Below are 26,309 nucleotides of genomic sequence, written 5' to 3' on the forward strand. Positions count from 1 at the left end.
ACATGATGGAATGACTTGCACTGTCAGAAAATACAGAGAAGTCAAGGAAGAATAAGGTGGATTAGGAGGGCTGAGATTTGGGCAGGAGGAAAGCATGCTCAGTTTGGGACAACACTGTGTGTGATTTGTAGACATCCACAACTTCATAGCTTGTGTGATGATCAAGAAAAAAATGAGGCTGTGCCAGAAACAAGGCTGTGGCAGCAGACAACGCATTCCATTAGCCTTGAAAGAAGAAATGTAAAGAGCTTTAAGGAGCATTGTTGACCATTAAAGGAGCAAGAGGCATTGTAAAAGATTTATTAAATCTATGGATGAAAAAGGAATGCATAAACACTGTTTAGAAATAAAGTGTTATTTCATCATTACAATTAATCAATGAGATCTTGGTAGGATTAAGAAATCTTGAGTGTGTTCTGGATTAAGAAATCTTGTGTGTTCTGAATAGAAAATCAGGATAAATGACCTACTAGAAAGTCTTTCACCAGAATATGAAGGCAGAGAAGTCACTCCCTTCGTCTCCCATTCATGACTTGTTAGAATACCCACATACTGATCTATCAAATCTCTGATCCACTGCAGCCAGCAACCTGCTATGAGCCTTTGTTTATAAGATGCAAATTGTTGGTGCTCCACCCTTGTGTGCTGTGACTCAGGATTAATTTTAGGTTGGCTCAGCTTCCTTCATTTTGTGGACTATTAGATTTGTTTTTCTAACCTGAAAAAATACAGGGCATGACTTTCCACAGAATATTTTTTCACACTAGCTCAGTATTTAATTTCAGGGGCCAATCATGAAGCCAAAAAACAGTGAGTAATCCATCCTTTTCTAGCTGCTTTACTGAAATCACATCTGTGAATTAGACCAGTAGTAAGCTTGTAAAATTTTCCTTAGCAGTGTCTCTTCAAGTCTGGTGCTGAGTTGTCCTCTGAGTTCAAGGAACAGCCCTACACCTCCTGTCACTGCTAAATGAACAAAACCAAACTTCCACAGGAGAGGATCTCAGTTTGATGAAGGCACACAATTCAGTGAGTGTGAGACGAAAAAGAAGGTAGAAGAGCTAAAGTCTGGTGGTGTGCCACAGCACAGACAGGACTGCTCAGAAAGGTGCAGTGGAGAAACTGTGTGGTTTCATATGGCAGAACAGGAGGGACATGCAGGAAAGGAGCAGGAGAAAAACACAAGAGGATGAAGAAAAAAACAGAAGAAGGCAGGAGAGGAAAGACTAAGGCTGTCTTTACCCACATATTTATGCAGTTGGCTTCAATTGGCTCTTGACACTTCTCTCTTGAAGGTGTGGGCAACCATGCTGTGAATTGGACAGAAATCTGACTGATGCTGGTTACTTTTCAGCACAGAGTACAACAAAAATAAATTAAAAAAACAGGGTGGAAAATGGATAGAAGCAGGGAATATTCCAGCTGGCACTGTTGCCAAAAAGAGAATCATGGGATCATAGCCTGGAGGGAAGATACAGCAAAGGGACCGGATAAAGGAACAGGTCTAGGAGCAAGAGATAAAACTGGTGGGTACATGAAGTTTGATGCAATTTCAGACTGTTGGAAGGTCGTTCCCATCCCAAAAACCCTTGCACCAAATCTAGCAATGATATAGCTGAACATACTGACATTTCAACAAGCTGATCAAGGAAGGTTTTGATTTTTCTTTTTGATTTTGTTTTCTTTTCTTTTGTACCACCTCAGTGACTCATTTCACCTTGCAGCAGCCATAGGATCACCAGATCCAACCAAAAGGAAACGGCAGGGAGAGAGAAAATGGAACTACCTCTTTTCAATTAGGTTTTATACCTCCCACTAAGGGCAGTAAGACCACTCAATAAAGATTTCTAACAGTACATTACAGCAATGGTTGCCTACTGGGTGAAGCTGAAAGAGGACTTGGAGAGTAAGAAGAGATAACAGGTCACAAAAAAAGAGGAGGGGTTCCAGGATAGGAGGTACAGCAAATTATTCCTGTCTTTCAAGTGTGAAAGGTGAAATAAACTAGGAAAGGTTAGAGAAAGCAGGAACAAAAAAATCTGTTAAAAAAAAAGGACAGCAACAAGTTAAAGAAACTATGAAAAAAAAAATCATAATACAAAAAAATACAGAAGAGTTGAAGAAAATACATGTGTTTATTGGCTGTAGACAAAGGAATATGAAGATCTGCCAGAGTGCCTGAAAAAGTCCCAGTCGTCTGACCTACCAAGGGGAAAAATATCCCCAAGCCCAGGAGAGAGCAGAAGGAAGAAAGTAGAGAGGGAAGAGGAAGAAGTCAGGTTGATTTCAATGTTACTTTTTAGACATTTTCATGGTGGCAGACCTACTTCACCTAGACTGAGTTTCTAATTCAAAATATTTACAAACTTCTCTCATTTCCTGGGTCTCCTTTAATATATACATGGAAATCAACACAGATTTCAGCAGTGTCAATACCATTTGTGATCTCCACTGGGGATCTCTACTGCAGTATTTTTGATAACACCCAAGAAACCCCACCTCTCCCTAAGCTCCTGTTTAACACTGTATTTGTCAGTAAAAATGCCTTTTAGCTTTAGAACCCCTAAATGTTTTTCTCATGAAACTGGAATTAAGTATTCCCATAAAACACTGCCACAAACCTTCATTTCTAACATGTAGGTATTTGGAGTAGAGACCCTCATGAAGCTCCAGCCGTGATTTCATGGTACAGGGTCCAGAGTACTCATTTTCATCTATACATTACCCCTTCAGCTGCCTTCCCACCAATGCCTATAGGGCTGTACTGTGAAGTAGCATGAAATGATCTGAGGTAGAATTAACACTCTTTCTTTAAACCAGCCATCCAGTCCCTTGTGTCATCTAACAAACACTGAAACACAAAGAAAAAACAGTGTGGGAACATTATCAAGCAGCTGGGGGAAGGTGAAGCACTGGGAATTACTGAAACATGATCACTGCCAAAGCCTCCCTATAAAAAAAAAATGTAAACTCAGTGGGGAAAAAGAAACATAGATTTGTTCGCTACTAAAATAATTTTCCAGTGTAAGTAAACTGTTAGCTAGAATAACATTCACTGATGAACCAAGGGCCTTGGGAGGAAATGTCTATGTATGTCTGCACATAAACCACACCACAGGCAGCAGTTTAGATTTTAAAATCTTGACCTCAGTATTTGCTAGGATTTTTCATAAATTTGAGCCTGAAACGTTAGTTCTCCTTCACTATTTTTACTGCAAAGACTTCCATACTTTAGAGCAATATCTGACAAGAAAAGAAGCTCAGTTACAGAGAGACATACCCTCTCCCACATGTAATTTATTAACAAGATTCATGACTTTTTTGCCCTTGGATTTCACAGCAGCTGCTGCTGCACTGTGGCAATAGGCTGTTGAGACTCAATAGACATCAGATTCTGGAGGGGAAAATACTTCAATAATCATAGATTTTATAAACCCCCACCATCATTTGTCCAGTCTCTATGTTTTTAAATCTTCCACCCCAGGCTGACATCCTTTTTCTGTCTTAATACTGCATCTGCAGTGAAGTCAAGGTGATGCTCCTTTACCACCCTTCACATACATCAAAAGAGCAGATGATGAGGGGACAAGGAAATGCAACCTCTCTGACAAATCCCATTCTCACCCTGTGGTAGAAACAGTTTGAGGAAGTTTTCAAGGAGCTTTGGGATTAAATACACTCCATCATCCCCAACAGAAGCAAATCTAAAGTCAACGCACTACCTAAGAGCTGTAAAGGATGGTTCTCTAGCACAGTCTGGGATTTCTTTTTTCACAGAATCATTGAATGGTTTGGGTTGGTAGGGATCTCAAAGATTATCTCATTTGAACCCCCCTGCCATGGGCAGGGACACCTTCCACTAAATGAGGTTGCTCAGAGCTCCATCCAACCTGACCTTGAACATTGCCACAGACGGGGTATCCACAGCTTCTCTGGGCAACCTGTGCCAGGGCCTCACCACTCCCATAGTAAAAAATTCCCTCCTAATATCTAATCCAAACCTACTCTCTGTCAGTTTCATGCCATTCTCCCCTGTCCTGTCACATGCTCTTGTAAATAGTCTCTCTCCATCTTTCTTGTAGGCTCCCTTCAGGTACTGAAAGGCTGCAATTAGGTCATCTCAAAGCCTTCTTTTCTCTAGGATGAACAATCCCAATTCTCTCAGCCTTCCCTCATAGCAGAGGGGCTCCATCCCTCTCATCACCTTAGTGGCCTCTTCTGGACTTGCTCCAACAGGTCCATGTCCTTCCTGTGCTGGGACCCCAGAGCTGGAGGCAGCACTGCAGGTGGGGTCTCACCAGAGCAGAGCAGAGCAGAGGGGCAGAATCCCCTCCCTCCCCTGCTGCCCACACTGCTTTGGATGCAGCCCAGGACACGGGGGCGTTTCTGGGCTCCCAGTGCACATGGCTGGGTCATGTCCAGCCTCTCACCCACCAGCACCTCCAAGTCCTTCTCAGCAGGGCTGCTCTGGTTTTGTTCATCCCCCAGCCTGGATTGATATTGCGGGTTCCCTCAACCCAGACGCAGCACCTTGCACTTGGTCTTGCTAAAGCTCATGAGATTCCCATGTCCAGGTCCCTCTGGATGGCATTCCATCCTTTTCTTTTTGACAAAATTCAAGAAAACGGCACAATAAAACACAACGAACGAAACAACCAGAGCAGCAGAGGCACGTTTTGACCGAGGTGGTTCTGGAAGATTACTTATGTCTCCCGTAAATAACCCCACTTTGACATGAAGGAATGTGCTGTACATAATATCCGTCAGTTGCGGAAATTCTCCAGATGTGGTGCCAACCAACAGGACAAAAGGCAATGGGCAGAAACTGATGCACAGGAAGTTCCACCTAAAGATGAGGAACAACTTTACTGTGCAGTCACCATGCACTGGAACAGATTGCCCAGAGAGGGTGTGGAGTCTCCCTCACTGGAGGTATTCCAGAACCCTCTGGACACAACACAGTGCCATGTGTTGTGGGATGACCCTGCAGGAGGATGGACCGAGTGGTCCACTGCGGTTCCTTCCAACTTGAGCCGTTCTGTGATCCTGTGACCTGTTGTGACTTTATCTGCGAGGCGCAAGCAGAGACCTGGCTGGGTTTGGCTTTCCATTCCTGAATGGAATCGATATTCCGCCACTCTGCGCCTTTTTGTTTTGTGTTTTTTGTTTGTTTGGTTGTTTTTCGGTTTTGTTTGGTTTGGGTTTTGGTTTTTGGTTTTTTTTTTGGCACTCCTAACAAAACCTAATCACTTGGGATCCCAGGGATCCCTTGCCTTACACACGACCAGCTAATTAACTGTAAATATACGCTGGGGAACCGGCAGCAAAGAACCCCTATCGCGACAGGGGCAGCGCCGCGACAGCGCCCGCCCGCCCACCTTCCCCTCGCACACGCCCCGCCCGCGCGGGAGAGCCCAAGTTCTGCGGTCGGGGGGAGCGCGGCCGCTCCGCGCCGCCGTGCCCGCCCGGAGAGTCGGGAAAGCCGGATCCTCTCGCTGCTCCCGCCTCGCCGTCCCGCTCCGGGGCGATCCTGGCCGCCGAGGAGCGGTGGAGAGAGGCTGCGGGGCCCGCAGGCCCCCCCCCGCGCCGGCAGGGCCGTGGTGGCGGCCGGAAGCGGCGGGCGGTGCCCGGCGCCCGGAGCGGCGGCGGCGGCGCGGGCGGACAAAGCGGAGCTCGGCCGGGGCGGGGGCGGTGAGCGGGCACGGAGCCGGGGCCGGGACAGGGGTAGGACAGGGGGGGTAGGACTCGAGGCAGAGGATAGGGTACAGCCGGGGCTGCCGCGGGGCTGGCGTTGGTGGGGCGTCCGTGCCGCGGGAGGGAGGCAGCGATGGTGGAGCTGATGGTGGAGCTGCGTGGGAGAGGGACGGGATGGGACGGGACGGGGCAGTCCCCGGGGGAAGGGAGGAGGAGGGTTCGGTCCGTGCTGTGCGGCCTGGCCTCAGTTTCTCCGAAGGGAAAACTTTCCCGGGACGCTCCCGCCTTCTCTCCGCCCGGGCGGGGGCCGATCCCGGGGTGGCTCCCGGGCTGGCTCCCGGGATAACGATGCCGTCCCTTGCCGCCCCCTCCGCAGGGCACTATGAACGAGGAGCAGTTCGTGAGCATCGACCTGGACGATGACAACGTGTGCAGCGTGTGCAAGCTGGGCACCGAGAAGGAGACGCTCTCCTTCTGCCACGTCTGCTTCGAGCTCAACATCGAAGGTGAGGAGTTGAAGGGGGATCCCCCCCCCCGTGCCATTCCCGGGCACCGCGCCGGGCTCCGGGCTGAGCGCCGGCAGGGCTCGTGTGAAAGCTCTCGTCGAGTCTAACCTCTGAAAACGTGTACCTGTAGAAAGTTTTCCTACTGGCCAAGCTAGGTGGTTTTCTCGCTCATCTCCGCTAAAGTTGGGTGTCCTGCCCGCTCTGGCGCCTGCTTCTCCTGATGTGGAGATGAGCCCCCCTTCTCAGAGCCTTTGAAACGCCTAGGTGTTAGTATCATCATTTAGTGTTAGATCTCTGATGTTAAATTTCCGACCTTTATTCAGGGGGATTGTTCAACACTTGGAGGGTGTCTATGTGTAAAACTAGCTTAAGCTGCAAATTTTAAAGCATAATAGTTTGGGTGGGTTTAGAAGCAGATCAATGTTTCACTTTCATTAGAAGTACTGAGAGTATTATTTCCTTTTGCTTTCACACGATGTGTAATAATCTGTGTAATATGATAGAACTGGGTTCATTGTCACAGCTTCTTAAAGTCTGCAAATTGTAAAGCAGGAATTGTGTCCGTGTTTTAAAAGACAAGTTATGTCAAACCATTTTCTTTTTAGAATAGTATTTTTAGAATTTGAAACCTTCTTTTGCTAAAGAATTTACCCATTTTGTTGCTCTTCGTGCATGAATGAACAGTAGATTACCTATTTCCCTTTTTTTAAGTCAAATAAGGGTTTGTGGGTTTTTTGCTTGACTTTGGGGCAAAAAAGTAATTTGTTCCACTTATATAGAGTGGTCTTCGCCAGTTGTATGTGGTAGTGACTACCTAAAGGGATTTATGTGGGTGTGGGACAATTAAATGTGATCTCAACAGTGTTACGTGATTAGTCTCATTTCTTGATGACATTTTTGTTGCTAGAAGAGGCAGTGTATTTTAATCTGAACAATACTTTGATACTTCAGTAATAATTGGAATGCTTTCTGGTTTTGTTTAGAAGAGACGTGCTTGTGTACTTGCACTTTCTGTTAAAACTCGAGAGCAGCTGTCCTATCCTAACATAACCTGTCAGTCTGAGTTTTCTTACTGCTTTAAAATGTTAGGTTTAGACTGCTCAATGTGGAGTGAAGATGTTTCTCTCTGTAGGCTTTAAAAACATGTTGACACGATGAGAATTAGGTACTTCCACTACATTCTGAATCTGGTTTTGCTCTGAAAGTGCTGAAAGAGATACAACAGAACACATTAAAAAAATGCTGGATGGTTCCTGTGCTCTGTTGAGATAAGCTGTGGATTTGTTGAAGTTACTTATTATGACTGTGACTTTACAAAATGATCATGTGTTTTAGGGAGAACAGCTCTTTTTTTTCCTCCTCTAAATAGCCTTGAAATAGGAAAGACTTAATCTGTGCAGCAGGCTACTTTACATAATCTTCTACATTTTCAGTTAATTTTGAAAGGAGACTACTTGAACAGAAGATGAAAGCCTCCCTGAAATTACATGGACCACAATATTCCTAATCTTATATTTTGCATAGTGAAAGAAAAAGTATACATATTTTTGATCACTGTAGCATCAAAATACCTCAATTTCTGATAATCTGTGTCCTTTGTGCCACTTTGAAAAGACGTACCATCACTGCTTATAGGGACGGGGGGCTTAAAGGTGACAGAGGCTGTGTCAGTGACTTTATAAAGAATCATTATAAGACTTTGTAGCTGAACTACTGCATGAGCCAGCTCTTTACCACACCTACAGTCACATTTCCCTGCTTTTGACATATCTCTGCATTCCCGTATTTTCTTGTGACAAAGACTGATTTTGATACATCTAAATTAACAGTCTTTCGGCAGCCCTGGGCACAGCATGAAATGGGTAATTCACTAATACAGAATGTTACACTGTATGCTTTCATACTGACCTCCTGCTTATGTTTTACGGAAGTTCAGATGCATCATAACATAGCTCCCATTGAACAGAATCAGCTGTATGTTGCGTCAGCTCTGTAGATGTGTTATCCCCCACTTACAAATGTCATTCTCACTCATAGCTTGCCTTTTAATTTAACGTCATATGTAAAAATCTTAGCAATTAAAACCCGTACGTACATAGTTAAGTAATCCAGGAAATTAAATAGGCTGTTCTAAAAAGATACTCATGCAGCAGCTAGGACAGGCTTGCTCGTTTTTGGTGTGGATGTCCATGTGGAACTGCTCCCTCAGAGAAGCAGGAAATAGCTGCTGTTCCAGAGCAGGCAGGCTATTAGTCACAGCTCAGCATCTTGCAGGATGCTTGAGTACTCCCACTGTTTGCAGCACCCTGTTAACTTCCATGTGTTAAGTGCTGTCTGATTTAATGGGAATGTATAGCACCTCTTCCATCTTCCCTGACCGTGCAGCCAGCACTAGGAGGTGGGTCAGGATAGAAGGGAGTATTAGAGGTGTGTAATGCAAGGGCAAGCAGTGGGCTTAGGCAGTGTTAGGTTTTCAGTTGGACTCAATGATCCTAAAGGTCTTTTCCAAGCTAAATAATTCTGATTCATGAGTCTGTGTATGAAGGTTTCCCAGTTTCCTTTTTTAGAAGGGCATCATATTCTAATGCTTTAGTGAAAGTGATCAGAACAATTCTGTTCCCCTTCACGGCAGCATCTGATTGCTTAAAGCTTTATATGGCAAATCCTGTGCTCAGAACTGATCCAGCGTAGGGCTTAACCATGTGAACCCCCCTCTGAAGCGGTCCTTCACAAATTTATGTGAACAAAACACTACAAAAATGTAATTTACTTAGCTGCACTTAAATTACAGTATCGTTTAGTGCTGGTGGATCTTTGTGTCTTCTGGCATCTGCGTGTTCAACAGCTGTGCAGGTTTGCTTGTGTGTCAGTGGTGATGCTGTTGATTGTCTTGGGTCGGTAAGAGGAGTAATTAGAAGTGAGGGACTCGGAGACCATCCTCATCTGTAATAGTGACTCAACAGGCTCCTTCCTGGGTCAGCACTGTGACACAGCTCAGCCTGTACCTTCCTGGCATTGGGGTGTTCATTTGCAACCTTTATTATGTCTGGTCAGTAGCTTTGTAATGATACATAATTGGGAGGGGGGGGAATCAAGTTGCTCTTCTAGTCCTTTATGGAGAATACCACTGTACAGGAAGCTTAGTCTGTGGTCTGTCTTAATTCAGTAGCTGCTGAGTTTCTGAATGAGGAAGTCAGTTACTATGTCATAAAACCTTTATATTTTTTATCAGGTATCAGGTCTCCATCATGAGTTTTTTAGTATTAGATTTTTAGTCTTTTAGTGAATTAAAATGATAGCTTAGCCTAAAATGTGATTGTATTCCTTACTGAGGTAATTCACAGAAACTGTTGGTTTGAGAGCAATTTGGAGATCAGCTGTGGTATCTGTCCCAGAATTTATTTAGGAGGGATGTATAAGGATTATTGGATCTCTTTCTCTAAAGCTGATGGAAAGAGTGGTAGCAAAGAGAGAAGAAAAGGGAACATGGGCATAAGGAATAGCTAAAGCCAAGATTCAGGTTTAAACTTTCCTCTTTTATATGTCATCAACTTTTCTTGAACGAGGAAAGAGCAACATTCTCAGCAAAGTTTAGAAGTGCTGATTTTCAGTCTAAAACGAGTGGGGGAAGTGTTTTCTCTGGAAAGGACAGTATTTTTTCCCTTTTGCCCTGGCTCATCCAGCTCACTGAGTTTGAGGATTCATGCTCAGGGGAGCTGAGTGGACTAAGCCACACATAAATACTTCTATTGCCAAAGTAGCTTTTGTGTCTGAAGGATCATTGTCAGGTGATTTAACACAGCAGAATACTAATGTGCTTCTTAAAGTTTAAAATATGCAAAGTACTTACATATGAAATACTAAACATTTTGAGAAGTGGAACTGATTCTGTCTGGTGTCTTTAAATTTCCAGAGGGGGCTTAAAATATCCTAGTAGTGTGGATCTGCTGGAGTTTGCCTTGTGCAGGTGAAGTGAACACCAGAGATTGTGTATTGTTTGTTTTTCCAAGTAGGTGTAGTAATACAGTAGTAATCAGTGGACTGAAACAGGAAATGTTTTGAATTCATTTGTGACTAGTTTGCATAAGCCAGGAAATCTTGTGTGTTAGCTAGGACAAAGTTCTTCATTTTAATTTCATTAGAATATGAGGAAATTATCAACTGAACTCTCATAGCAGAGAGAGACTACTAACAACAGATCTGCAGTTGTACCTGGAGAGCAGGGGGGAAATACATGGGCACTCAAAGATATATGCATGTGTATGAATAAGAACTGTCTGTAAATAGATATATCAACAAAACAAAATCCTCTCCCTGAACATGATGTCCCTACCAGCTGCTATGAAACTCCAGTTTTAGGGTTTCCAAGTTGTGGATGCACCATCCCTGGAAGCGTTCAGGTCAAGGTCAGGTTGGATGGGGCTCTGAGCACCCTGGTCTGGTGGGAGGTGTCCAGGGGGGTTGGTCATTAAGGTCCCTTCCAACCCAAACCATTGCAGGATTCTTTGTGACTGTCTGTCCCGTCTCTCACGGCACACACACAGGCAGCAGTTGTGGTGCCTGTGGTGCTGCTTAGAGGTGTTCAGGTTTTTGTCATAATATATCTATAAACCTGGGCTTATGCTGGTATTTCTTGATGCAGAATTATTTAAAAATCCAAGTTTCCTCACATTCAAGGGCTGTAATGGAGACAGACCGTAATAGAAGTGGAAAACGTGATTGTTTGAGCTGGTTTTCACTCTTTTGCTTATCTGGCGCTGCTTAAGTACAATAACATCTTGGAGAATGCTGACTGACAAGCAAACTGGCTTGCTTCCACCTCTGCTTAGAGTTGAACAGCTGAATAGCAAATGACAGTTCCTGTCACAGGTCTTGTAATATAACATATAGTATTAGTACTGGGTATCTGTTCCCCTTGTTTATATTGAGACAGTCACATTTCCATGGCCCTTTAAAGTTCTATAGACTCAGCATTTGAGGCAAATTCAGCATCAGGTTGGTGCATCCCAGTCTCCAGGCTGAGCCAGAGATGTTATAAACAAATCTGTCTTATCCCATGGCTTTTTTTTTTTTTTTTGAGGTCTAGAAAATCATGTGTAATATCCTCATCTGTGTTCATCTCAAAAAAGAGAGAGTAGGGGGGAGGGAGCTCAGTTGTTAAGAGCTGTAAACACTCAAATTTCACTTTTTTTCCTTTTTACACCCTACAGAAGAATATCTCACTGAAATAACATGGGTTGTAAGGTGTAGCTGAGAGAATTGTAAACTGCTGGTTTAATTCTGTTCCAGAATATTATGCATTCTTATTTTTTCAGTGTTAATGAAATGATAACCAGTAAAAAACCAGATTATCCTGGCAATAAAACCTGAAAAATTCCATCTGTCCTTTAGACTAGACAGATGAGAACTTGTTTCAAGGTAGTGTTTGCAGCCCAGGGATATGACTCATTTCCACAAACTTGAATGGACATGTGAAACTAGCTACAGTTTCCAGTAAAGCGCTTAACTACAAATTCAAGTCCAAACATGGTTGGAGATGTTATTCTTAGTCTTCCAAGTGCTCTGCAAGTACCACTGAGTAATGTGGAGCTGAGTGGCTAGTTCTGAAAGTACATTTTTACCTTTTTTATCTGTGAATCTGGGAGGTTTATGCATGCAAACAAGGTAATTGAGCAGCTATTATAGCATACAGAAATACTGGCTCATGCTTACGCTCCCTTCTAGGTTAGTTTAACTGTTGTGGTTTTTTGTGAGACATGTTAAAAATGTGAGACATTTTTAACATGTGTTCTGTAATCAGAATGTATTGCTTTGTCTAATATGGAAGAAAACTCTTTTCTTAGATAGCAAAGTAGTTTATAAAGAACGTGATTTTTAAAGGGCCAACTGAATCTCTGTTCTGTCTTAGATGTCTCTGCTATGTGCTAAAATACAAATGAGCTGATAGAAACGAAGTGGGAGATTTGTGTGCACATTTGATCAATGGAATGTAGTGGCTTTATCATATGAGAGCAAGGAGAGAACTTCCATTTATGAACAAGATAATATCTAGTCTTTATGAAGTGTCTGGCTTTGGAAGTTAATGAATGGCACTGGCATTTTCCTTCCAGCCAGTCTAATAAGTCATAAGATTTAACTCTCAAATGAAATTGTGTGTATGCACTTAAAAATAGCAGTTAGCTTTAAGTCTTGTCTGGCAAGTACGCTGGAGATATGTCTCTAATGATACTGTTTTTCAGTGTTGGCAGAATTGTACAACTGAAGAGTATCAGTTTTCCCCACTCCTTGTCGTTTAGATGTGTGGATGACTTGCTGTCTTAGGTCATCATGGGCTGCTTTTTATTTAATGTATCATGAGCAGGTCTTGGAATCTGCTTTTCTAAGAACCCCCCTCTTTCAGCACTCTTGCTGAGCAGACTAATATGCAGCAGTGGCTTAAGACAAACATGAACATTTAATGTCTTCTGCAGCAGACAGTGAAGTGCTTCACGTCTCGGCCCCGCGCACAAGGTAAACCAAACTTGAGCTCATCTGATTTTTGTGTTCCTAGTGGACACTAGCAGATGTTCAGGAGCTGTTCCATGAGCTGGCTGAACATCCCTGTTTACAGAGGGTTGCACTGAGGTGGACAGCTGAGGGGAGCAGCAGCTGCAACATTTCACAACTTGTAGTGAAAGCTGGGGCTCAGAGCAGGCAGCCAGAGACAAGCACTGCACAAGGGCACTTCCCTACTTATAGGATTAAAGGAAAAAAGATCAGTGTCTGTCACAAATCTTTCTGGAGTTAACTGTTTAGGATGAGGAGAATTGTGCCTGAGAAGCATTTCTTCGCTGGCTATGAAGGCAAGTCTCCACAAGTAGCTAAAACCGTAAGCGTATCTTTTTCTAAGTGTTCTGACTTAAACAGGTAATTTCCCCCGTGTTGCTGGTGCTGTACAAAGCTGTGTTATGAAGTGCAGCCACTCCCCCTTGTCTGTCCTTATTAACCTTACACATGTGTACCTTACACATTTATGGAGCTGTGTGTAGAGTGGGCACCGGCATTATACTGAGAAGGCAGCTTTGCTTTTCCTTTCTCTGTGGTCAGGTGTAAATCTTACCCATAAAGTACTTGTAAATTCTTTAAAGGGGCTGTAATTAATTAATCTCGTAGTACAAATGTATAATTGGCTATTCACGTGTCTAGAAGTGTTCTTTTTAATTTTAATTCACTCCATCTTAAATTCAGGGGTTTTTTTTCCACTCCAGCTGCTCCAGCTGAGGTTATTCACCATTGCAAAAACAATTAGTTTCCAGCATTATGTTAGAAATTGCTAAGAAGGGAATGCAAGCTTTCTTTAATGTTATTTCCAGCTGATGGAACTGAAAGACCAAATAAGAAGGTTTTTTTAAAAAAGAGAATAGCAAACAAATGAAAAAAAAAAAACAGTGTTGTAGATAAACAAGCATGCTAATGATCACTGATTTATTTTTTCTATGAAAACATTTGTGTTGGGATGTGAAGTAATCTTGGTATTCAAGAACAATCCTTTTGAATTGAACTTGATTATTATTATAATCTTGAAATAAGATGACTGTTCTAACCAGCTTTATATAAATGTGAGCAAACATTTCAGTTTAGTTCTGTATCTTTATCATGGAGAAGGGTTATACATGGTTCTCAGTGAATCAGTTGCATAGGCAGAAATAAAGTCTTTGTAGGTTTATTCCCCTCAAAACAACAAAAAAACCCACCAACCCCCCCCAAAAAATTTTAATATGATGGAAACTCATTTTCTTTCAATTACAAATGCTTCAAAGCAGGGTAGAATTTATTGAGATGTGTTTACACACCTGGTTATATGGTAAATATTCTCCCTGCTCTCTGCTACTTTACAGGTATGAATAACTAGAACTTACAAAAATGTGTACTAAATTGCCTGATTGCTGGTCATTCATTTACAAAATTGCTTCACAGGAGTGGATTTGGACACATGTTGACTTTCTACCTTGCAAAGCTTAGAAATTGAAATTGTCAATTTTTTTTTTTGACCTAAATATTAGGTACTTAAATAGGAAGTGCTGTTCTACAAGTCAACATATGAAAATACTGCTGAATGAAGTGAGATATTCTTCTTTCATCTACGACAAATGGGCTACTAGAATCGGAAGCAAATAGTGGGTAGTAAGCACTTATATTGTTTTATGATTTGTAGGGTTTTTTTTTCCTTCTCTGAAAAAATAAGTATGAAGGGTAGGGCATACTTGGACATAGTCTGCAGTCCTGTTCTTGGAAAGTAAGAGAAGGAGCAAATGTCGACATAACTTTAAACATGGGGGAGAAGTGCTAATGGCTGTATGATTGTGGACTTGAAGAACCAGACAAAAAATGAAGCTTGAGATGGATATCAGCAAACGGGAATGTTGAGGTGGAACTGAAACCCTCTGAAAGTGCCTGGAACTGACAGCAGCTTTTTATCAAAATTATAGTATTGCTTCTTGTACTGTAACAGAAGTCTTACCGTGCTTTATTCATCTCTCTGTTTGTATAGTGTTGAATAAAGCAATGAGTGTTCTAAAACTGCATCATCTTTATATATCACTTGGTCCATACCACTTTACCTGCGTTTCCTGCAGTTGTGATGAAGGGAAAGATGTGAAGTAATCTGAGTGGGGTATGAAGTCTTACCAAAAAGAAAGGGACATCTTTTCTGCCTCATAAAGCTGATGGTATTGCCCACAACAGAAGGGTTTGTTTCAAAGGATCGTAGCCTTAACTTGCTTTAATACTGGTACATGATTGCTGTTTGTGCTGGCACAGCAGCTGCTGTCGGTGCTCAGCTCTTCCAGAAGGTTGTGGCTGATGTTATTTGTGTTCTCTGGGTAGGAAAGGACTAATTGTCACCTTAGGACAAAAGAGAGATTGACTGACTGGGTTTTTTTTTAGAGGGGAGGGTAGTTACAATAGAAATCCAAACCAGTTATGTGAAAGCTGAAGCAGATCTGTTCACAATTCTGTACAAGTGTTCAGTTCTTTACTCTATTGAAGAGTATTTAGATAAGACCCTTCTGGGTTTTTTTTCAGTGCAGTAAGAGAAGGGGAAGGGTGTAAATTCTGGTCAGAAGGGTTGTGTGTGTATTCTTGTATACTGGAAGTGTTTTGCAATAACCTTCTCTATGTTCAGAAATAGGGACATTATTGCCAATATGTGGTATATAAATGCAAAGATTAGACTCTTGAAGCAATGTGTTCTTTTTCTTCTGTAATAATTGCTAATCTCAGGCACTCAGTATTAATGAGTTCTGATAAAATAGATTTCTTTGAGCAGCATGCCTCTGGAGTGGGAACTCTTAAAAGATAAATTTGTCAGAAAGAAAGACTTGAGTAACCTTGAGCTTATGACTTTGACATGAAATTCAGATGGGGCTTCATAAAGTCATGCTGCACTTGTTCTTTCTCTTGTGTAACAAATTGTGTGTTGGCTGTTTTGTGTGGTTTGACACTCTGGTCCTATTGGACGAGTAGCATTTGTTCTCACTGAAATTGTGAAGCAGCCTCAAAGGAATTTCTGGTTTTTAAGTGACACTGCAGTATTTTGTCATTTGTTGTGCAGGTGTTGTTTTTTGTGTTGTTTTTTTTTTTTTTTTTGTGATTGCCCCAGGAGCAATGGTGTGTATGCATACAGATATGTAACCTGGCCTGCCTCCTCAGATGTGCCAGGCTGAGCTCCTGACTGTGAGAGCCTAGGCCTGTGGAACCAGCTCTAGAAGCACTTCATTAAACTTGTAATTACTTTTTTTTTCCCTGATTTTAATAGAAACAGGGCAGATTCCCCAAATCTTCAGATATACTTGCTTCAGGCAGGATTACCCTATCCTGTGATCAGAAGACATTAGGTTCATTCATTCTCCTTACAGTCAAATGTTTAGGTGGGTTCCTGAGCATTATTGAATAGAAAGTTTGTGCAAAATGTGGTTTTCAGCCAGTCTGCTGATGTTTTTCTGTAAGTAAAAGAAGACACTACGAGCAGCAGCAAAGAATCACTTGGGTAAAACAAATAACATTGAACAAATCACTCTGGGTCTGTAGGGTTTACAGTGTCCTGAATATATTTGCCTTATAACTTCTCCTGACAGTGTTTGCTCTCCCTTGATGTCTTAAAGATTTAAAGTTTCCATCATGCTACTTGGGTTAAGCAGACTTGCTCTATTTAAATAATGCTGATAAGTCATGAAAACAAATTACTTGTCTTTCCTTGTTTTCATTAGAAATGTTTATTTGGAGTTTTTTTAAGCCTCTGTAAATGTAGAGAGGGAAAATAGCATTGCAAGTAAGCAGTAGATCATGTAGAGCTTGAAAAAAGTTAGTGAATGTGTGTTTCCTGAAAGAGGTTGAAGACTATTTTGAGGTGCAAAGTGAGAATCTTGACTGTGCCTGGTGAAGGCATCCTCTGTCTCTGTACTTTGCTTCAGAACTTCCTCCTTACAAGATGCCTCTGGTTAATATGTGGGTTTTGTTTCTTCTAATACTTATCTCCTGAACTGAAGGAACATCTGTTTTCATGACCTTTTTTCCCCTGCTACCGAGAACAAAATAAATTCCACTGCTGTTCTCTTTCATTTTCCACTCTTTTAGACATTTTGCTCTGTAAATTGTGTATGCTCTTAGAAACTCAACCGGAAAAATAATGCACTTGAGTTTCAGAGCTGCCCAAGCAGTGGAAAATCAGCAATTTATAATGGCTGATTCCAGTGTTTGACCTCCCCAACTTCAAGCACCAGTTACCAGAGAAATGATCAAAACGAAGTGCTTGGATTTGTTTTCATTAGTTTTGTGTTAAGAATTTTACCTTTGTAGCTTAGTTCTGAGAGTACTTTGGGATTTTGTGCCATTTGATAACTTAAAAAGACAGTGTATCATTTGGTAATCATTTGGGATCAGAGGCTTAAAGTTTACCTGGAGAATTTCAGAGGGTAAGTCAGATATAACTCAGAATTGTAACATGCAGCTTTCTGTTAATTGCTCATTAGTGTCTTGGTTATCAGCTTTTCTTACCTGTTGCATTTCATGATTTTTATTTTAATATTTTTTATGTGCTTAAAGGTGAAATGGCTGCAGCTTAGTTGATGTTGCCTAATTTCAAAGATCAAATTACATTATCATATGTTGGTTTAAATACTCTGGCATTGAACAGGTTCAGCCAGTGGTTCACAGGTATGTTATTGTTATGTAGAGTGAGGACCTTGATTGATAGAATTGGTTTCATTATATTGGGAACCTCCCAAGTAGCATACTGGGTATTGGGATAAATGTCAAACTGCTCAATACTCTGGGCATGGATACTGAATCTACTGTGTAGGTGAATCTGAAGAAAAATAAATATCCACTGAAGTTGCAGAAAGTAATTTTGTACTGGGGTACTATTAACTTTTTGAAATAGTAATTTCTCATACCATCTGTGTTCACTCACCAACTGTAGATCTTCACAGACTGTGTTCCTTTTTAAAAGTGTCAATCACTATCAATTACTTTGAGGTTTAAGTTACCTGCTGTAGCTATTTGAATAGTCCTTGAAGGAGGACAAGCAAAGAGGAGAATAAACATCCATCTTAGATGATGTGGTTTAACCCCAGCCAGCAAATCAGCCTCACACAGCTGCTCACTCACTTCCTCCCCCCACAGTGGGATGGGGGAGAGAATCTCAACCCGTGGGTTGAGGTAAAAACAGTTTCACAGGGAAAGCAAAAGCTGCTCACACAAGCAAAGCAAAAAATAGAAATTCATTCAGTGCTTCCCATGGGCAGGCAGGTGTTCAGCCATCCCCAGGAGAGCAGGGCCCCGTCACGCGTGACGGTGACTTGGGAAGACAAATGCCATCACTCCAAACAGTCCTCTCTTCCTCCTCCTTCTCCCTGCTTTATATGCTGAGCATGACACCATATGGTGTGGAATATCCCTTGGGTCAGCTGGGATCAGCTGTCCCAGCTGTGTCGCTTCCCAGCTCCTTGTGCACCCCCATCCCTCTCAGGGTGATGTGCGAGGCAAAAAAGGCCTTGACTATTGCTGTCTGCTCAGCAATAATGAAAACATTGTTTTCAGCAGAAATCCAAAGCACAGCCCCATAGTAGACTATGATGAAAATTAACTCTATCTCAGCCCAAACCGGCACACGTGAAATGAATTTCAGGACAGTTTAACGTTGGCAGGCGCCGACAGTAGTAGATCTTGCTTCTCTAGCCAGGCTGCAGGCTTGTACCAGAGCAAAATAATAAACTGTGACTGAAATCTGAATTACCTTTGGCCACTTTGATGAGACAAGCCCGCACCCTGCAGTATTATTTGAGCAGATGGCTCATAACATGATGCATAGAAGATGGGAGCATGTATGAGTGCTGTCAAAATGCTCTTCAGTATCATTCTCTAGAACTTGCTGATACACAGTTGAGTTTTATTCTGCTTCTACAGCTTATACACTTGTGTGTAGGGGTGATGCAGTGTGAGTTAGCAGTTTGCTTCATCTGTGTTGCCACCCAAGAGGCACATGCTGAAGTCCTGGACTGGAGATTATGTTGTGCAGAACACTTTGTGTGCCAAGGACTCGAGACTGAGTGGAACTTCAGAAATTTTAAACTAAAAGATAACCTTGTTTGCTTCAGTGATAAGTCTGTTAGTAGGAAAGCATCACTTAAGTTTTTGTTTTCTTGGTTGCTTATGAGTAAAGATTTTAAAAAATCAGCTGAGTACATGGTATTTTGTTGTGTCTTTACAGGAGTACCAAAGGCGGATCTTCTACATACAAGATCTTTAAGGGGGCACAGAGACTGCTTTGAAAAATTCCACTTAATAGCAAATCAGGACTGTCCACGATCAAAGCTCTCTAAAAGTCCATATGCGGAAGTAAAAAATATCTTGAGCAAAAAGATTAACTGGATCATACAGTACGCACAAAACAAGGATATAGACTCTGATTCTGAAAGCTCAAAAACCTCCCAACACCAGCTTTTCAGCTTCAGACATCAGACTGATAGAAAATTACTGCCACAGTTTGACTCCCCAGTACCTAGATACTCTGCAAAATGGATAGATGGGAAATCTGGAGGCATCTCAAGCTGCTCACAAACTCTTCTGGAACAAAGAGAATCCCCTGATTTCAGACTCGGTGCTACCTTCTGTTGCAGCAGTGTTTTGTGGTCGAAACACAACCAAGTCCAGAAAGCTGAAAAAGCTGAAGGTGATTCACTTGCCAGTGTTCGTAGGAGGCATCCTCAATACAGCAAGGAAGAACGTGAGTATTTATCTATTTACACCCAGCCTAGCAAGCAGGGGCATTCTTTGTGACCACTTATGTCCCCATAGGGCATTGATTCTCATCTTGAAATCCAGGAGGTAAAATCTGTGAAGAAAAAGGCTATATGGCAAAGCAAATAGTGTGGAGGGTTTGGTTGGTGTTTTAATTTTCCTCTTAGCTCTACCCCAGTGTCATACAGGACATGCCTAATTTATGTTAAGAAAATCACTTCAGTATGTCATTCCTGGGAGCTCCACAGCCCTGCCTGTGGAGGTAACTCAGCTCCTACAAATCTCTCTCTTATTAAACTTGTGTGGTGCCCTAAGTTACATTTTAGAGAGAGCTGCCCTAAGCAGCAGGGAAATTAGAGGTTAGGTAACAGAGCAAACCTGTGAAACAACATAAAAAGTGAAACATTCTTAATCGTAGCAGACTTTTCTTGTGGACTTTGCTGGATTTTTTTTCCTTCTCTTTATTGAGCACAAGAAAATAGAAAGGCCCTTCTGCCACCACGTCCTGTTAAGGGCTGTAGCATTAGACCTGAGCAATCTTCTGACGACTTGGTGATATTGAAAATAATAGAAAATAAGTTTTCCTGTTAGTTAGGAAGAAGATGACTAGAAGAAATCTTCAGGAAAATTTGGATATTTTAGTGTTTCTGGAATCAGCCTGCATGAAATGTGTTAGGACTAGAATCCTACACATATCTGCAGTTACCATCCTTATTTTAGAACAGTATTTGGTGCTAAACTGGAGTGCATCCACTCCTAATTTTGTAGATGAGAAAAGTAATTGGAGAGGGTTTCTGAATTTCAGAAGGCCTGAGAAAGAAAACAAAAACACTGGTTAAACAGTCTGTTGAAAAATAAGATAATAATGGAATTTGGAATGTCAGAAGACAGAGTGAGAACAGGTAGTGTAAAAAGTTGGAATTAGCTTCTTTAGGCTCCCATCTTTTTAACAAACTGACAAATCTGTCTTTGCAAAGTTGAGTCATTTCTCATTCTTTATAAAAGGAGCTTACTTAACTGCTGTATGGTGTGTCATGTTGCATTTGTAGTGAATGAGTAACCTTAAAGCCATAAATCAAAGCAGATACACTGTGCTGTTTGACCACCTGTCTGCTGGAGTCATAAATTGGGATTGCATAAATCAGGACAGCAGTTAACAGAGGAATTATGAAAGCTTGACCTGGTTTATGGGGTTGTCTGACTGAAGTTAGTGACTTGGAATTTCTCTCTCCGATTTTTGATTTCGGGACAGGGGGATATAAAGCCGCTTTGAGCACAATAACAGGGTTTTTTTCTTCTGTTATGACTGCATAATGCACTTTACCTTCAAAAGACATTCATTTGGAGACTCTGTGATTATATAAAATTTATATGTTGAAGGAAAACTTAGTCATACTGCCAGAATGAGGTACCTTCTTATTGCAGTACTTCCACTGTAATGACGTAGTTGTCTACTAAAGGGGAAAAAAAAAAGATCAATGTAACTGTAAATAGCTTGGCCAGTATTTCTTAGATTTGCCTGAGCTATGGATAGAATAATGTTTTATTTAAATTTAGCATTCTGTTCCTTTTCCCCTTTTCCTGAAGTGTCAGAATAATGTGACATGAAACAGTCCTGTCCCCAAACACACACATGAAATGTGTGAACTAGCCTGTCTGCTAGCTGATAAAGTGTTGATGAAAATAATAAAGAAAGGGGAAGTAACATCCTATCAAAAGGGGGGGGGAGGGCGGGGAAAGAAATTTTTAGCTGTCAATTAGTATAGTAAATTCTGTCAGGGTTTTTGTGGAGTTTAAAAGGTGGTAAGATGTGAGAAAGGACTTTTCAGTTGCGTTGATAGCTGAAGGAGCACCACTGTGCCTGGCTGATCGAAAAGAAAGGTGAATCTGTGTCACTCTGAACTGGGTTTAATGTCTTGAGTCTATTGCCATCCTCTTTGGTTTGGCAGTACTGTCAGCAAGTTAACATCCCACAACTGCAAGCTGTGAGAAAGTTTGAAAAAGAAGGCTTAGGATAATCGAATAATCCTGTGGGTAGGTAAGCCCCATCCTTTTCAGAATTTTAAGCTTTAAATTTGTCACATAGAAACCTTTTGCACTGGGAAATCTCTGGGAAAAAAAAAAAAAGCCGCAGTATAGGTTTTTCTCAAGTATGCGATGAGAGCTTTGCTAAGCTGCAGCAGAAACAGCTCAACTGAAGTATAAACCCAGTATTTTAAAATTACAAGGTCTTAAAACCTGTTTGAGTGCCCTGCATCCCCCTGTGGTGTTTAGGATTGTCGCTTTCCACTGTGCTGCCAAGGGCACCTCAGCAGCAGGTCTGGCACCACGTGTGCCCACCACTGCAGGGTTGAGGAAGTTCTAGGAAATAGGCCAGTGCTCCCCTGCTTGCTGCTGTTGATCAAGGGCAGTGTAGAATATTTTCACAGTTCTCTCCTTTGAGGCTTAGTATGTGTTTTCTACGAGGATGATCAATGCACACAACCTGAGATACAGAAGGGATTTTGAATGATGCAGAGGATCTTTTAGTTCTCACCAGGGGCACAGAAGGAAACCTCTATTTTGATATGCTGGTCTTCATGTCAAACCAGGATTTTTCTTCATTTGTCACTGAGGTACTCAGTGGAAACTGTGCATGTTATTCTTGTGTGCATAAAGCACAACTAAAACAGGTATCCATGTGCTGAAAATTCTGTCAGAGGCTGCTTCCTGCAGGCTTGCAAATATAGCAGAAGTAACCTTGGAATTGTCCACTTGCCCACATTTAAACAGATGTGTTTGCAGGGGTTCCACTGGGGAAATCCTGTTTTGTGGTCTGAGAATGGTGAAGAATTTAAATGTGTCAAGCAATTCTGGTACTGGATCCAATTATGTATTCTACTTTTCTGAGAGCTCGAATTGCCACATTTTTGACATTAAAGAGGGGGTTTTCTTATGCAGTAAATCCTTGTCTGTCTCAACATTAAAAAGAGAATTTTCAAACTTTCCACAAATGACAGATAAATAATGTTGCTTCTTAACTTACTGCCACACATCTGATGATTATTAGGATGCAAATAGGAGAAAACTTGAGAATATAGGAGTCTGCTTAGGGATGCTTATGTGACTCTGGTAGCTCTAATAACAGATTTTATTGTTGCAGTGACTACAATGACTCCAGGAGAGTTAAAGCAACTTAATGAAAAACTGCTCAAGCAAATCCAGGGTGAGAATTTTTCAATAATTTTTGGTTTGGGTTTGTGCTGCATTGCAATAAAATAAGTCTGGTTTAAAAAAAGAAATTCTGATTGCCTTCCTATCAGTTAAGTTTTGAACTGAAGTCTCTTGTTTCACGTGGAAATGTGATATATAGAGATTTCTGGGTGCTTTTATTGTGTAACCTGCTTTGGTGTTGCAAACTGGCACGGCATTTTCTTTAAGATTTTGACTGGAATCATAGAATTGTTAAGGTTGGGAAAGACCCTTAAGGTTATCAAGTCCAACCATTAACCCAGCACTGACAAGTCCTCCTCTAAACTGTGTGCCACATCTCTGTCTTTTAAATGCCTCCAGGGATGGTGACTCCACCACTGCCCTGGGCAGCCTGTTCCAGTGCTAGACAACCTTTCCACTGAGGAATGTTTCTTGATATCCAATCTAAACTTTCCCTGGTGTAATACAAGGCCATTTCCTGTTGTCCTTCAGTTGTTCCCTGGCAGAAGAGGCTGACTCCCACCCAGCTATGCCCTCCTTACAAGTGATTGTAGAGAGAAAAAAGGTCCCACCTGACCCTCCTTTTTTCCAAGCTAAACACCCGCAGCTCCCTCAGCTGCTCCTGGTAGGATTTGGTGCTCCAGGTTCTCCCCACCTCTGTTGCCCTTCTCTGGACATGCCCCAGCACGGAGTGTGGGGCCCAAAAGTGGACGCAGGATTTGAGGTGTGGCCTCTCCAGTGCTGAGTACAGAGGGACTGTCACTGCCCTGGTCCTGCTGGCCACACTATTGCTGATACAGCCAGAGTCAGCTTTGTTTTGAGCTATGAACTGATTCACTGTGGCCCAGGTTGCCTCACACTGGAACCTAGTGATTCTGTTCAGTTCCCAATCCACGCCAAGCTGTGCTGGAAACAGAAAAAGCAGCGTCCTTGTTCATGAGCCCGCTGAAATGTCTGTGCCTCTTTCCTAGTGTTGCGTGTCACTCCTTAACTCTGTGACAGTGCGGGGAGCGGGTGAATTAACCTGATGATGTTCTTGCAGATGTGTTTGAAGAGCTGACGCAGCAAGTCCAGGAGAAGGACTCTCTGGCCTCTGAGCTCAACGTGCGTCACATCGCGATCGAGCAGCTGCTCAAGAACTACTCCAAACTGCCGTGTCTGCAGATGGGCCGAGCGGGGGTGAAATCCAACGTCCCCATATAAAGGGATGCAGTTTCTATCCCCCTGTAGGGCCAGCTGTCCCTGACACCTTCGGTAACCGTTTTAAGTACGGCTGCACAGGTATTTAGAAGCTTTTGAGAAAACTTGGGCAGCTTTCTCTTTGCATTCATAATCCATGAGAAGTCTTATTCCACTTTGTTTTTAACAAAAAAAGGGCAAATATTTTAGGTATTAAAATCCACTGTAATAAGGTTTATTCACACTTGGGAATTTTTTTTTTTTCCCCATAACTACGCATGAACCTTGAAATTAATTCTGTGTTTTGTTTATAATAGAATTGTTTCCAGCAAAGAATGACCTGAAGCTTGTAAATCTGCCTCCTTCATACAGAGGAAAAAATAAAAATTTGAGTGTTTTGATCAGGTCTGATCATGTTACATCCAAGAGAGCTTTAAGGGGAGAACAGTATTAATGAAACTCATGTTTTCTTATTTATTATGAGCAATATTTTATTATTGAAATTTTATACTAAATAAATATCACTATTTTAGGTACTTTTCCAGATCTCTTTATAAAATGTCTGACTTATTCTGTGTAACATTTATGCCTTGTGTATGATTGTTTATCCTTTTTCAGGTCTGTATCTTTCATGATACAATTTTAAAAAGTATTGTTTCCCAAAGAGATGAATTTCACGTGTTAAAAAGGTCTAGTGGTGTATCACTTATTTTTATCAGCTTTATAACTGAAGAATTTGGTTCATGAGATGTTTTAAAAAAAGCACAGCACTTCCTTTAAATTAAAAAAAAAAAAAACATACTTTGGTTTTAATGCATTGAAGTTGAAGTTGTTTTATATGTGTAAAATTTTCAATGCCGAAAAATTACTTTGACAAAACTCAATAAATTTGTAATACTACACTGCCTTGTTATGATTTCTTTATTAAGTTGGATCAGACTGTGATAAAATGTTTTAATTTTGAAATGCAAGTAGTAATGATACATTATAAAATAGAACAGCCTCTGCGTTTCGTAACTTCTATCAGTCTGCTATGACAGGAAATCCTCATCTTTGCCAAAAATTGTGCAGAGCTGCGTTTGAGTAACTGAACATTGCTGAGTTGCACTGGAAAAGTCAGGGGGAGGCAAGGAGGGTGAAGATACACACGCACACACACACACACACACACACACACAAAAGTTGAAATCTTTATGCTTTTAGCTCTTTATGTGAAAACAGGGGGTAACTTACATAGCTGAGCTGAAGGAGTGACTAGCATGAAGAAGGGGTAGGTTTGATTGTAAAATAAAGCGGAGAGTCCAGAGCTGCTGCAGTGCTGTGTCTAATTCTGGGCTCCTCAGGACAAGAGGCACATGGAGCTCCAGGAGTGGGTCCAATGGAGGGCAATGAAGATGATCAAGGAACTGGAGCATCTCTTACAAGGAAAGGCTGAGGAGGCCTGTTCAGCTCCCAGAAGAGATCACTGAGAGGGGACCTCATCAAGGTAGACAGCTGTCTGCAGGGAGGTGTCAGGGCATGGACCAGGCTCTGCTCGGTGGTGCCAGCAATAGGACAAAAGGTAACGGGCAGGAACTGATGCACAGGAAGTTCCACCGGAACATGAGGAAGAACTTCTTTGCTGTGCAGTGACTGAGCACTGAACAGATTACCCAGAGAGGGTTTGGAGTCTTCCTCACTGGAGATAACTCCAGAACTGTCTTGGATGCAATTCTATGCCATGTGCTCCAGGATGACCTTGCCTGAGCAGGGAGGTTGGACCCTTCCAATTGGAGGTTGGTTCTTTCCAATCCTAGCCATTTTGGGATTCTGTCACTCCTGTGAAAGTGGCCACTGTGCAGTCTGAGGGGGGGTTGGATCTGGATTCCCCAAGTGCTCAATCAGACTGATGAGGGTCCATTTCAGTTCAACTGGATCGTGAAGAGAATTAAGTTCTACTCAACACTTCTGCTCTTTGCTTTTGTGGGAATTAAAAGCATAACATCCATACTTTGAAGCCCTTTCTACTACACTTTGAAGGGTATTTTGTTATGTTTTGGATCCAGGCAAGGTTGAGGGGGGTTCTTTTATTTCCAAGAGGGAATGATAACTTTGGGAACATGTAAAAAAATTTTATGATGGTGACTTGGAGGAAAGGAAAGCATATACCTAGTACAGGTATTTAAAATTATTATATAACTTTTTTTTTTTTTTTCTTCAAGCTCAAGTTGCAGAGGGGGTCAGCATGTGCCCCAGCTGTCTGGCAGCTCTGAACTGGAGTTCCTGCTTGCACATCTCTGCAGCCCAGAGACTTTTAAGAGGACAGACATGGCTATCAGAAAATGGCCTACCATCACATGCACAAGGTTCCTTTCCTGACTTTCACTGGGAAATCTGTGTGGTGTAAATACTGAGCTGAATTTGAGCTGTTTCTGTAGATCTTGCCTTAAATTTGAGTGGTTTCTGTGTAAGAAGTGTTGG

The 26,309-nt window shown here is 41.9% G+C and overlaps 1 protein-coding gene across 3 annotated transcripts; it reads left to right on the forward strand.

Annotated features, from left to right (window-relative positions):
- The first annotated feature begins 5,650 nt into the window (after positions 1–5,650).
- Positions 5,651–24,748, forward strand: CUNH21orf91 (chromosome unknown C21orf91 homolog). 3 transcript variants are annotated; one of them, XM_027886029.1, is made up of 5 exons: positions 5,651–5,691; positions 6,071–6,200; positions 18,949–19,464; positions 22,621–22,683; positions 23,713–24,748. In XM_027886029.1, exons 2-5 carry the CDS (start codon positions 6,077–6,079, stop codon positions 23,871–23,873), a joined length of 864 nt encoding a protein of 287 aa, XP_027741830.1. In that variant the 5' UTR covers positions 5,651–5,691; positions 6,071–6,076; the 3' UTR covers positions 23,874–24,748. The 3 variants fall into 3 exon arrangements, with proteins under 3 accessions (XP_027741830.1, XP_027741832.1, XP_027741831.1); XM_027886030.1 differs by lacking the exon at positions 5,651–5,691 and adding an exon at positions 5,705–5,724; XM_027886031.1 differs by lacking the exon at positions 22,621–22,683.
- Positions 24,749–26,309: the final 1,561 nt, after the last annotated feature.

This window comes from Empidonax traillii, unplaced genomic scaffold (genome assembly GCF_003031625.1).
Source record: "Empidonax traillii isolate 1590-97213 ecotype Southwest subspecies unplaced genomic scaffold, ASM303162v1 scaffold176:size2985712, whole genome shotgun sequence".
In the NCBI taxonomy this organism is placed as follows: Eukaryota; Metazoa; Chordata; class Aves; order Passeriformes; family Tyrannidae; genus Empidonax; species Empidonax traillii.

What these genes read in the sequence shown, in the direction of transcription:
- CUNH21orf91 (XM_027886029.1), top strand. Translation starts at nt 6,077, where the DNA reads ATGAACGAGGAGCAGTTCGTGAGCATCGACCTGGACGATGACAACGTG. An exon ending in TCAATACAGCAAGGAAGAAC is followed by an intron (nt 19,465 to 22,620) that starts GTGAGTATTTAT and finishes TTATTGTTGCAG; the next exon opens with TGACTACAATGACTCCAGGA. An exon ending in ACTGCTCAAGCAAATCCAGG is followed by an intron (nt 22,684 to 23,712) that starts GTGAGAATTTTT and finishes ATGTTCTTGCAG; the next exon opens with ATGTGTTTGAAGAGCTGACG.